The sequence below is a fragment of the Pomacea canaliculata genome, linkage group LG3 (assembly GCF_003073045.1).
Source record: "Pomacea canaliculata isolate SZHN2017 linkage group LG3, ASM307304v1, whole genome shotgun sequence".
Taxonomy (NCBI): domain Eukaryota; kingdom Metazoa; phylum Mollusca; class Gastropoda; order Architaenioglossa; family Ampullariidae; genus Pomacea; species Pomacea canaliculata.
Window position 1 is genome coordinate 7,307,545 of NC_037592.1, and position 14,055 is coordinate 7,321,599.

The 14,055-nt window shown below is 36.9% G+C and overlaps 1 protein-coding gene across 6 annotated transcripts in view; it reads left to right on the forward strand.

Annotated features, from left to right (window-relative positions):
- LOC112559404 (APOBEC1 complementation factor-like) overlaps positions 1–12,278 on the forward strand; it is a 33,480-nt gene extending 21,202 nt beyond the window's left edge. For 5 of the 6 annotated variants that reach the window (XM_025230636.1, XM_025230632.1, XM_025230633.1 and 2 more), the window contains 2 exons: positions 1,573–1,731; positions 3,875–12,278. In XM_025230636.1, coding sequence (XP_025086421.1) covers positions 1,573–1,731; positions 3,875–3,951 — 236 coding nt within the window. In that variant the 3' untranslated portion in view covers positions 3,952–12,278. The remainder of the gene's footprint in view (positions 1–1,572; positions 1,732–3,874) is intronic. The other variant, XM_025230635.1, reaches the window with a different exon arrangement.
- The last annotated feature ends 1,777 nt before the right edge of the window (positions 12,279–14,055 follow it).

Below are 14,055 nucleotides of genomic sequence, written 5' to 3' on the forward strand. Positions count from 1 at the left end.
CGATACTGGCGATATCTAAAATTTGTCCCGGTGGAGTGGGACCAATTTATTCCGTAGACGTAAAAGAAAGAAAAACTGTTAAATTGAGTTTTCCGTTCTTTTTTTCAGGAGGGGAGGAAATGTAACGGACAACTGCGTAGTAGAGGGGGCAAGAGGGGATGGGGGAAGGTTGACATCCGGTGTTGACAGTTTGTTTTTAGAAAATGCTTGCGACGCAATTCAGGGAAGACCACGTGCGGGACAGGCAGTGCTGACACCTGGTCTAGAGGGACTGGGGTGGTTATATTTAAGCCCGACCATGAGTGGCCAGGGGGCGGCTGATGATAGTAGTTTGGTGGATTTGTGGTTTTAATTCACCGACTCGACGATCTCTGTGGACGTAATAATATGTATGTATTACGGGGGATCTACTTTGTGGTAGTACCATCTCTGGGATGTGATACAGTGGCTGTATTACGGGAGATGTACTAGTGCAGATGTACTACTGTGGATGTACATCGTGTTTCTGTAGTCCGCGTCATCGCCGTGGGAGCTCTTTGGTGAGAGTATCCGGCCGTGCAAAGTCTTGGGGGCCAAGAAACTGCACACCGACGGAGTAAGGAGGGGGCTACCCTGCCCTTCCTTACGCGGACGTACTGACCATCACCAGGGAGGGGGCCTGGTCAGCTGAAACTAAATCATCGCCGTGGGAGCTCTGTGGTGAGAGCAACCGGCCGTGCACATTCTTGGGGGCCAAGAAACTGCACACCGACGTGGGCGAGCAGGAGCGGTGGACTCGGAGTAAGGAGGGGGCTTCCTTACGCGGACGTACCGACCACCACCAGGGAGGGGGCCTGGTCAGCTGAAACTAACCGCCGGAGGAGGGATGGTTTCCCTCTAAGTTTTATCCCAAGCTGTATATTGTTGTACCCCGCCTGACAGTAACATATCGGTATGGTAAAAACACTCTTTTATCATTTATTGAACTGTAGAAGAAAGGATTTAAGTGGACTAAAAGAAACCGGGGACTGGAGAGCTGCAGAGCTGCAGAGACTAAACGGTTATTAACATGTTGAACTTTGATGGTGTGTTATTATGGTAATTCTTCATTTGATGCCGTGTGGATTCGGGCTGAGTGACATGTTAAACTTTGATGGTGTGTTATTATTGTAACTCTTTAAATTGGTGCCGTGTGGAATCCGGCAGTGACTTGGTAAACTTTGATGGTGTGAACGTGATGGAGTGTTATTATTATTGACTGTGGATTACTGTGCATATTTTGTCTACTTGTAAACTTGTGTTTGGTTTTAATAATTATTGGTGCCTCTAAGGAGGGACGCCCACCCTTAAGCGATCTTATATTGGTTTTTGGAAAGAATGCGCATGTCTGCGGATGGTCCGTGACACATTGGCATTCTCTTTATTAGTGCTATATAAAAAATACTATGTCCATACTATTTGTAAATGTAAAGGTATACATAGCTTACATAATTTACACAGAACTATGCATCGAAATAAAAAATATTTCTTTGCTGGGAAATTTTGGTGAGAAACACATCAAGAGTATTTGTGACATCTGTGTTATGTCTTTAGGTTCAGAGGCACCGGCCACTCAGCCTGCCACGCCTTCAAGTGCTTATCAGAGCCGGCAGTTAGCCCCTGCTTTCACCAGCAGTGCTCGCGATATTACCTTCTCATCAGTGCCTATAGTCTCCACTGCTTCCTATGTTGTGGCGGGAAATGTTCTACCCAGTAAGCTTTAACTAACTGTTGCTTTTTGTATTCTTTCCTCTAACACTTTCACTTTCTGTAGAAGCTTTATGCACTGAGACAGTTTTGGTGGTTGAAATTTTATTTCTTAACATTATTGATACAGAATTCTTAATTGTGTTGCTTATTTACCTTATTACTTGACCCATTTTTAATATCAAACCCTGATTTTTTTCATCCCTCTTTTCTGTGTTTGTTGTCAAGTGCTAATTGCACTCTCAAAATAGCAGCAGCTTGAAGCATTCTGTTAGTCCTTAGACTCTGGCCTTCTAGTCATTGGATTTTCTGCTTCTTAGTTGTTTAAGCAATCATTTGATTATTTCTCATTATTTAGTTTGCTTTGTTTTTTTGGTTGATTCTTTTTTTTTCATCTATGCCTTCCTTCACTCTTCCTTTTGTTCATAACTTCTTTTTTAGATTTCACATAATGCAATGCAAATTTATTGCTCTTGTCAGATGCATGTGCCAAAGAGACAAGGTCACTAGATTCTTATGTTAAAATGACTGAATTCTGCATTTGTATTTTCTTGCAGCTGAAACTTTCACTCAAACCAATAATCTGTTTATTAAAAACATCATAGATTACATATTAGCATATATAACAGATTTTAATATCTGCACACTTGTGATTCTACTGAAAAAATAACTGGAAAACAAATTCTACAGCTGGACATCTCACCTATAAAGTAAAAATAAAGCAAAAATTTCTAAATTCTGCAAATGTACAATTTGTGATACCTTTCAAAAGTGCTGGCTGCAGAAATGGATGCCATGTGAGTCCAGTGTAGACCCATATTCAAATTGTACAAAAAAGATAATACAACTATAAATATTCACAAATTTCTCCATTAGGCAAGCATTGCCTATAGTTTTAGCAAAACAGCTATGCAAGTGAAATACCATTTTGCGTATTAGCACAAACCAACAAGCAGTTAGCAAATTGTTTGCTGCATAATAAGAGAGTCTACAGTTTATGAACAGGATGGCTATCTTTTGTGCAGCCTACCACCAGCCTACAAGCTTTGAAGGCTGGAAAAGTACAGCAAAAGAAAAAATAAACCACCTGTGAATCCCACTACACTCATCTGTAGCTTCACAGACATAGATATCCATAAAACAGATAGCATAAAACTTGTAATTTAATCCTGATGTAGCCCTGAGTAAATGAATATTTAAAATCAAAAATATTGGTGCTTGTTATTGTAGCATTGGACATTATGCTGTACTGATGCTTTGCATTTTTCCAGCTTAGCTGAAGATACTTTTGTTAATTTTGTTGTTGTTTTTGTTCTCTGATACTTAATATTTATCCATAATCATTATTGCCAGTGACACAAATGGAAACAGTTTTAGCTATCCTTTTATTTCTTAGATGCTTTATCACTGTCTTTTCTTGCTGCACATCTGCTTTTCTCCTTCTCCTAAATGTATGCACTCTCTGATACTTTCTTTCCTTTCTTTTCCAGTTTATTATTAGGCCCAATCATTATGGATTTCAGTATCAGTATTTCATAACTCAACCATCTGAGACAGAAGTTGAATGTAGACTGTAAATAAGCAAAGGCAGCTATGTCCCATGACCTTACAGTAGCTGAGGGTGGCCACATTCTATGAAGTTTCTGGTGTCCTCCCCCATAGGGCAAAATCGTTACAAGGTGGAAGCCCTTTCCTACTAAATAAACCAACCTGACAACAGAGCAGTTGAAAAAAAAGTCCCATTTCACAGTGTAAAGGCCATATTCTCAAAGCTAAAATCAAGCGTTTGTAATCCAAGGGATAGGTATACACCCAAATAGTCACAGTAGACCTCACTCGTAATGAGAAGGAAAATGGACTGCTTTATACACTGGTCTGCTGCTGTCCCTGTCGGTTTGGAAAGAAACATACATTTTAGGCATATAAAACTGGACTACCACACAGCATGTCAGATTATTCATTAAAAATTCATGCAAAGAATGGATGCATGTTCTTTTTTTCAAAATGTGTTTTAGATATAAGCAGCATCTGAAAAAGGGTACTTGGCACAAAACATGATTTCAGATCCAGAGAGCATCCAAAGCTTCATCCAGATCTGACTTAAAATGTGTCTATTGCAAGGTGTAAAGGCATGCTTTGTGTGTTTCAGGTGCTTATGACTACTCTCATGCTGCAAGCTACCCACCACCAAACCAGGCAGGTGCAGCTGTTTATCATCAATATTGAAGCTGTAAACCTGAGATGGACAGAGGGCAGCTATGAGTTAATATATTCCACCAGCCATCTCTCAACATTTAACTGTTAAGAACTATGTTTTGACTAGCACTTCAATCTCAAGTCATTAAACCAGACTCTTGTTACAAGTTATTTTTAAATGTTTCTGTACAAAATTATTTAGATATGTTGTTTTCTCAAAGTTGAATGCATACATTTTCTAGGAAAACACAACAAGTAAAGACAGTATGTGGTGTTCTTGTCAATGCTTTCCTAGATAACAGAAGCTTAATAGGCTATGGGAGGAGGGGATGATGAATCCAGATATTGCTACCTAAATCCTCTGGCCGTTATCCATCCACATCCTGTATTTATTTGCTTACACTCTTTTAAAACAGCAATTGCATATCTAATTATGAGGTGAAAACTGTGGACTTTGGGAAAAATAGTAAAGTTCTTCAACACTTGTTTAGACTCTTTGGTATCTAACCATCATGGCATGTTGCTTGCTTTATTCTGTGAGCAAAGTCACTGGTTGGTTTGCTCAAATCTAGCTGTTGGGAAGAGTTTTATAAAACTTCACTCCAGTCTTCATCATCTATAAATATCCACTTTTTTAAAAAAAAAACCCATGCCTATTAATGCATTGTGTGATATATGCTTGTGTTATTTCATTCTTTTGGAAATGTTGGCATTTTGTGGTTTCTTTTTTCCTTGTTTTATTTTTCAGTCTTATGTATATTTGATAAAACCAGAAAAGCCCAGGAGTTACAGCTCTTTCTAGTGACAAAAAATTGGTTTAACTCTTCAGCCATAAAAATGGGCATAAATTGTGTGTGCTTGTGTTTGTTGTAGTTGCTGTTGAGAGGGGACTTTCTCTTTTCCTTCGCTTTTTTTTTTTTTTAACCTCACAGCATGTACAGTGTGCAGTCTTTAAACTTTTTTTTCAATTATTCTAACTTGTCCTAAGATGCAGTGTTTTGCAGAAGTATGCCCATTGACACGTTAAACTTTGTTAGGACAGGTTGTCACCCACAGTGTCCTGAATGAGTTGAGCAGTTTTTAATCAGCATTCATTCCATCACCTTTTACCTCAAAACTGTGAACACTTCGTGAACATCATGACTATTGTTTACATCTTGTTCATCAAATTTCTTCCATTGTTCTGAAGCAAGCTTGCTCACTTAATTTTGTTTTTAACTTTCATCCAAATGGGAGAAATTGCTCATCAGGTTTTGAGGACAACTTGGTGAGTATTCTGCTTTTTAAAGACAGATTTTTATTCCTTGGAGTGACATTCAGTTTTGAAATATGCTATATAGTTGATATTGACTTCAGTACATAGCACCCATTGACCTTTATTCATAGCTAATACCATATATCCAGTGTAAAATGGATTGAACCCATTATTATACACATAATCTACAAGTGTTGACTGCTGTGCAGTTATCAAGACTTGTGATTATTTTGAAACTTACTAATGAAAACAAATCACATTTCCTCTAAATTGGTTTCTGAGATAAAATCTTCTACTTTTATGAGTGTTATTATTTTTTTTTACTTTTTGGTTTATTAGTAAATAAGATCCCTTTTAAGAGAATACATTTTCCATTTATGCAGGCCTTTTGAAGGAAAAATTTATCTGCAAAGCTTTGTTATCATCATTGTCCCATGTCATCAGACAGTTGAATTGCTTGATTGTTCTCCTGGGATCAGATTGATTTGTTTTTCTTTTTTTAATGTGCTGCTTGCAGTTGTTTAGCATTCTAGATTCAAAACATGCCACTTGACACAAGCTATTTAACCAAAATGGTTTGCTAAAACTGGCTGACTGCTTTGCACTGATCATCCAGATAGTACCAAGCAATATGTTGTGCTCTTGGATTATGTGCACTTTCAATTTTGGCATCAAATTTCTATTTTCTCCGAGCATTAAATTATGCTTGGCTGTGTAGAAAACTGCGGACAGTAATTTTCACTTGAAAAAAAAAACTGTGCTGGTACTGAACATTTCATCTTTCCTATTGTGTTGATTGTTAATTTACAAAGAGGGAATAATATAAAAAGCTGTTCATGTTCATCTTTCACTTTTTAATCTGTCTATTGAATTTTTGGTAGTGATTGTTGGACAGAATTTTCTTTTAAGTTTTTTAACAGGTGTGCGTAATGTACCCAGTATGCTAAGATTTTTACAACTGGAGACTTTGCAGTTTTGTGGTTCATGTTGTTAATGCTACTCCATTCCCGAGTTTTACCTTGTTTTCATCTCTTTGTAGTTTACTCCTCTCATTTTCATTTCATAATTTTCATACCTGAAGTGAAAACAAATCATTTTATTTGTTATAGTTAAGAAACATTTCTGATATTCTTATGTAACACTGTTTCAGGTCGGTGCTTTTTGAAATCGTACATTCTAAAAATGTTTTCTTAAGGAACAGTGCAAAGAAGGTTTATTTGACACTGAAATTTCTGTTTTAAATTGTTTGACCTTTGAAGGAGTTGCTTGCCTTTAAGCTATCATCAGCTAAACATTTGTGGGGGAAAGATTCCTACGCTGAACTTTAAACCATGCAAAAAAAAGACCCCATTCAATCTTTTGGGGGCTGGCTCTCTCTCTTTCTGTCTTAATGAAGTTCTTTAACTGTCTTGGCTAGCATATTTGTGGTTAGTAGGTAGGTGTTCATATTTTTCTTCTGTCAGATGCACAATTTATCAATTTTTCTGTTCTGGGAAGTATCATCTTGCTGTGAGAATTTATAAGTGTAACACGTGTAACAGTTTATCAACCATAAGGAATATGCTCATGCATGCTTGGGGGTGATAAGCTAAGGAGCATTATTGTGGCAACCACTTGCTTGTTGCCTGCAACTTCCGCTGTAATGCACAGCAGAGCAAACTCTCTCTGTTTCAATGACTAAGACTCTACAGAGACTCAAATCCCTGCCTATAAATGTAGTCCAGCTGGCTTACCAGAGTGATGAGTGCCATCTGTCAGCATTTTTTTCTTCTTGATCAGGATGGAGGGTTTCCTCTTGGCACACTTATGAAGTCTCTGCACTGTTTAACGCTGAGCTGCAAGTTGGGAATTCTGACTTTCAGTACAAGACTGCAAACTTCAAGAGTCATGTCTGCTCCTGCTTCATACCTGCCATGGATATAGGTGGTTGGCTCTATTGGAGAACAGCATTGTATGTATCTGTTTTGGACCAAAGCAAGCCTCCAACATGGAAATTATTGTAATGTGCTTTGTGACTTTCTGTTTCAAGTATCTTGGGTTTTGTAAACAGTTACAAATGGACATCCCCCCATTATGACAGTATTTGATGGATGCAGAATGCATTTATCTTACAATTCATGTAGAAATTAGTGGAGGCAGCATTCTTAATTCAAAAGCAATGTATCAGTCTGGATTGTTGTGATGATTACAGGCCTCGTCATTGTAGAGAAGATGTGTCCTGCAGCATAAACAATTAGAATAAAGATCATAGATTGTCAAGAATAGCATGCAGAAATTATTTTATCATCTGGCATACTTCATAAGTATTGCCATATTTTACTCCAAGTACTACTTAAAACCTGAACATCTACCCTTTGCATGAAAGCAAAGTATGCTTTGTAACAGCTAAACATGAGACATGGAATAGTCATTTAGAAGCAGCTTTCACTCATGACATTTGTACAGTGCATGCAAATGAAAAATGAAACCTTAGCATTCTAAAAGATGGAAATTTGAGTATTTATATGGAACGACATGTGATGATGGGCTTAAAAGTGATTTTGTGCTCAGTGATGCAGAACACAGAGGGAGTGATTCTTGTTTTTTGCTTGTTTTGGTTGTCTCCTAGACTTGGGATGACAGACTGTATGCTGGTGCTATTTATTTAGGTTTGTTGTATTATATCCTGGCTTGTATTTTTTTATTTTGCCCTCAGGCAACAGTGGCTTTTACTTTTTTTATTTGGAGGACATACACATTCTCCACACCACCAGTGCAATTCCATATGAATATTGTGTTGACAAAAATTTTTCATTTGTAGGGGAAAAGGTTTAGATAACCCTACTTTTCTATAAAGTTCAAAATATTATAATGGATGCATTTTCTCCAAAGATGAGTCTCACTAACAAACACTACAATAAACATAATTTAAGTCTTAAAAATTGGGCAATTTTGTCCTTTGATCAGAAAAAAATAATTATGTATTGAAAGTAAGACTACATACAGAAAATAGGAGATGAAGGAAAATTCAAGCGATTTTATGTGACATTAATAAAGATAAATAAAAACAGATTTAGCATTGTTAGTTGCTGAAGACATAAGTATATATATCTAGGCCTGTGTAGTAATTATATTAATTTACAAGTCCTGTTTCTTGAGAGCATATAATCCAGCACAGTGAGGAAAATGGAGTCAAAGCACAAACATGTCGCTGTTGTCCACCATGTCTTAAGATCAAAGTGATGAATGTCACATTGATATCTCTTTGAAAATATTTACTTCTTTTCTTGTTTTCCATCCCTCACATCAAGAAAAGAGGTTTTGAAAGTAAACTTCTTTCATCAAAATTTGGTATCTACATGTATCAGAAAATATGCATAAAAGAACTGAATGTATACTTTTTACAAAAACAAGTTCACAGAGCATTTACATAACAACATTTGAAGATCAATATCCTCCTCAGTCAAGACCTATGTGAGAACCAGCTTGTTATATTGTCACCATCCATCCCAAATGGTGGGTAAGAGGAGAGGGTGATAACTATGTGAAGAGGGTATAATGTAGGGAAAATCATTCTGACACAAAGTCTAATGAGTAGAAAGACAATGAGTTGAGACATGCATGTGGAGCTACACACTAGTGGTTTTATTTCATGTTTACACATTGTTGCTAACTGGCTAAACTGTTGGACAGTGCAAGCTGGTACCTGACCCATGTTGTCTCTACACTTTTTTTTTTTGGTCTTGTGATAGCATCTCTTGTTTATGCATACTGGTATGCCCTTCTATAGGTAATGAAAGGTAAGGGTAGTGGCACAGTCAGCCACTCCTCTCCACAATTCAACACAAATCATGGGGTCCAGGTATTCTTGTGCTAGTCGAAGGTACCAGCAAGGGAAAAATACATATTGCCTGACTTTTCTCTATGCTCTCTCTGCTGCAGACTGCTTGCTGTCTGCCGCTATGCCCTCATATTCTCCTAACCCCCAAACTGTAGAAACTAACCCTCTTCTAACCTTCCGCCTGTTGCTATTGAAAATACTTCTCCTGGCTACTCCTCATTCCAGCAAGAACACAGGACCATCTAGTGGTCAGCTACCATGGCCCACCCAGGGCATGCATGTGTCTGTAATTTTGCTTTTGTGCTTATATATGTTTTTTTGTGTTTGTGTGCATGCGTTGGGCCCTGTCCCATGCTACTATAGTCCTTAAGTATTCAATTCATCCCAGAAATTCTGTTTTATTTATTTAAAATGGCAAGCACATTTATATATTGCACCATCTGTGCCATGCTTCCTCATTAGTACTGCAGAGTCGCTTGGAAGCCACAAACACAAGGCACACAAATCATCTTCAGACACAAAGGACAACAAACGAGGGTCTATATTAAGTAGCCCTTATAGTGAAGTTTTTTATCTTGAATATATTTGCCATTGGAAAAAACCCACTGGATGAGATCATTATGCTTCTGTATCGGTGTCCCTGCCTTGTGAGAACATGTTTTTACCACGTGGTGTTCAAAAAAAACAAACTTGCCATAATGTGTGAATGCTTTCAAAGCAGACAAATATAAATATGGACATCAAATAATTTAATTTTGAGAAAGTTAATAACATGATAAGTGTATTTGGATATTGTAGTGTGTAGCGATAACAGTCCAAAGCTATTCTTTGCACTTTGTGACCTCAAGTGCCTTATAAATGTAGTAATTGTTTGAAGAACACTTACATGTCAGTGCAGGTGGTGAGATGAATTTGTAGAGTTTTTGTTTGAGTATACAACCACCATGACCCAAGCCTTACCTGCTTACAGCAGTTGTTTAACTTTATTGCCAGTCCCATTCAAAATGTACTTTTTTTTAATGGACAGACCCTATTGATGATCACTGTTACAATGATTAGTTTGTGCCTCCTGAGCAAGTAATATGCCAAACTAACTTTAGGTTTATTTGTTTTTGTACCTTCTTTCTCACCTGCTTATATCTCCCCCAACCAAATTTGAGTTTGTGTAAATTTTTGGTTATTCTATTGATTTTTGTGAGTGAAACTTGTTTTTGTATTTGGTGTTGGCTACTAATAATCAGAAAAAAATTATACCAATAATCAAGACACAATCTTTGATCATTGATAATATTTAAGATCTCGTTTATGAATAACATTCAGTTTTGCTTATAAGACAGCTTTTTATCATCCAGTTGAGCTTTAAAGATGTATTTTGGTTTATTTGCTCTGTGTATCCTATTTTCTCACAATTTGGGTTGTTATCGGTGCATCACTCTCCTAGTTTTTTTTTGTGTGTCTTAAGGAGTCGCCAGTGGTGCTTTTAAGTTCAGGTCATGAAACCTTTTTATTGTAGTTACTTTGTTTTTATTATGGTTCCGTGTTAGACTGAGACTGTAATGGCCAAAATAATGAGCAAACCAGTCAAAAGTAATGACACTAAAAAAAAAACACACCAAAATACCATGCTTTGTCTGGAGAAAAAATTTCATAAGGAGATGCTATATTAGATTAAAAACTAACATTAGCCAAATGGGTAGTGGATAAAATTTTAGTGTTGTCTTTACTGTTTTGTGTAATCTGTAATTGTTAGTTAGCTGACACTTTAAGTCTGCTGGACATCATTAGAAGTGGCAGAAACTGTTAAAGCTATCTATATCTGATTTATGCTTAGTGGTTAACATTTGAAACCTGATCATGATATTCCCTGCAAAAACTAAAGGGCAAGCAAGAACAGTTAACTGAAAGTAATATTTAGCTTAAAAGATTTCTGAAATAAGAAAAAAATATTGTTTCATGATGTAGACTGGAAAATGTGATTAGCTTGTCTGCATCTGCTTGTACAGGTCTCAATACAATCACGACAAATTTCAAGTACTTAATTAGAGTTGGCTAAACTATAAAGGTGTTAACTTGCTGACAAAAAAAATCCAAGATGCCAACATTATATTGTTGTTTTACATTTTCTACTCACAAGGAAGGGTGTACAAGAGTATTTCATTGAATGCTCAAGGATTTTTCTACTTTGGTATCTGGAGGCCAGTGGCAAAGCCTCTGCTACTTTCTGTGATATTTTGCTGTGGTTGTCGGCCATCATTAATGACACGTTTTGTGTAACGATTCAGATACCTGATTAATTGGCATAATTGAAAATGTAAAATTCATAGATTCTGTCACCCACCAATTAAAATACCTGCAATTACCTACCAAGTTTATGAAGCAATCCACTTACATTCATAGACTGATTACAGGTTTATTCCAGACAGCATTTTGGTCTTTTTTTTCCTGAAAATGCACTTTGATGCTGGGTTAACAAAAGTACATGTTCTTGAATGATGTTTCTCGATTTTGGTTCGTTGATTAACAGCAAAAAAATTTAGTAAACAGATTTGAAACATATCATGAACTGAAACATCAGCGAGTGTATCATTCTGTGATTTCCTGCAAACCATGATAAACTTTTGGGTCAACTCTTAACATGTATAGGCTATAATTTTAATTCAAAAGTGATCAGAAACTCTAGAATGGTTAAATTAGAAAGTTTTATCTGTTTCATAATTTTAAATAAGGCTACATAATATTTCACCACCATATATATTAAGGAGAATTAGGCTAGCATGAGGATATAAGAAATTGTTTTTTTTTAATTCATATGGTGAACTTTTAAAACATCAGGAAGGGGGTATTTGCACACCATAATATTGTTCGTTAAGTAGTAATCATTTTACAGCAATCTATATGTGAGCAAGACATTTTTCTGTAGTATTGGAAGATCTGAAGCAAAAGATTAATTCACAAGGTTTTCCAACTTTGAAAATCTGAATCCAAGCCCATTATCACATAGGACTGGGGAGGTTGCCTCTGCCTTTTAAGTTCCACGAGGTTTTGAAAGGCTTTTGGCATTTTTATTCCTGAACAAAAGCATGATTTTATTGTTGACTCCCTTGACTGTTTTTGTTTTTGTCCCACACTTTCATGTGTAAGCCACTAATGATAACAATCCAGTTGTATTATTTGGTTGCCATAATGTAGTCTGTAGCAATTAAGGTTGACAGGTTATTGTAGCAATCAGAAAAGCTTATTAATTTCAATAGCAGCAATAAATATAATCACTGTTAAAAAAAACCGAGTTGTGTTTGTGTAAATGAATTAAGTGAAGACTGCAAGGTTAATTTTGGAAAGTTTCAATTATTTTGTGTGTGAAAGTCTTGCACATGCATGCAAGATCTCAATAACCCGAGTATGCCTTTCAAGCCACATATGGCTGTGGTCTCTGTGGACGACTGCGGCCTGCTTTGGGCCTTACTAATGATAAAAACGGTGGAAAAATTCCCTTTCCAAATTAAACATACTCCTACTAATTAGCAGGTACCAATTTAACCTTTTCTAAAGACCTAATTTTGTTCTCCACTTTTTGCCTTCACACATTTTTTTTTTTAATTCTACAAATTTCCTTTCGCTGCTTTCATTAAGAACAATCGATCTATACAGATTGTGTCCTCCCATCCCTCGATCTTTCTCACCTTTCGAATACAATTGACCGTTATATTTCCAGTTCGGCGTGAAACTATATGAATATATGTATATAAGATAAAGGTTGTTCCCCCCCCCCTTTTTTTCAGGTCGTTTCGAGGAGTACGTTGGATATATTAGAGACCATGCATGTTCATCGAGGCTTTTGTGAGGACGGTACGTGTCTCGCGCTCCTCCCACTTTTGCTGCTTTTCCTTTCCCAAATCTGTGAAGTTGAATACCCATTCTCGACAACTATTTCGGCTGGAGAAAGTTCGCTGAGCCACGTGGGTAACGATCCCGTGATGTAGGTGCCAGTACTCTAACCACTATATCTGCTTATAAAAACTATAATATTATACAGACTATATCATAATAATAATTTGGGGTAAAATCGCATTAATACATCTAAATGATCCTTATTCTCACGTCTTTAATTATTCGCTAGCTTGATTTCACGGAGTCTTGCAATCGTCATGGTTCAACTTTAAAGATGCCGTGCATAAACTTCAGGATGCATGTATCCTTAGCTGACTGTATGGAGCTGTTGTCCAGGACATATATACACTCTGGACAACGCGGTTAAAAAAGTACCAATAATTATTTATTATAGTTGCAATCCTGATGTCCTAATTGAACAAAGATTTGAAATTTTTGTTGTATAGCATTGATCTATGTATGTCGACGGACCTGACTCAAACGGACAATGATGTTTTGACTGTAACGAGGGAAATACTGTGGCAAGTTCTCCAGAAGAATGGTAAGCATGGAAAAATGTACAGAGCCATCAAAGCTATGTATGAAGTTGTTAAAGCTATAAGAGTGAGATTTGGGGGAGATTTAACGGAGTATTTTAATTGTCCTAGAGGTCTTAAACATGGAGAAATTTTTAGTTCTGTTTTGTTTTCCTTGTTTATAAATGAATTAACTAATGAAATACGACAGAAAGGCATTCGTGGCATTCAGCTTTCGTCTCATTTGATACAGTTGATTATTTTATTGTTTGCTGACGATATTGCATTAGTGTCCGATACGGTAGTGCAGCGGTTCTCAACCTGTGGGTCGCGACGTGCCTACAAGGGGGTCGCGAAGGTGGTCCTTTTTTAAAAGTTTCTTATACCGGTATTAGTGAAATTAGCTTACATTGCTGGCTAAGGGGGGTCGCGGACGTACCGGTGTTCGTTAGGGGGGGCGTCACAAGTAAAAGGTTGAGAACCGCTGCGGTAGTGGGTCTGCAGAATCAACAATGTTTTGTGTCAAGTTCCCAAACGTTTGGACCTTGTGGTGAATACAGATAAATCTAACGTTGATGTTTTTAGAAATGGCGGTTTTATTGCTAAAAGAGAGTAGTGGTTCTATGATGATAAACAACTTGAAATTGTTAATATGT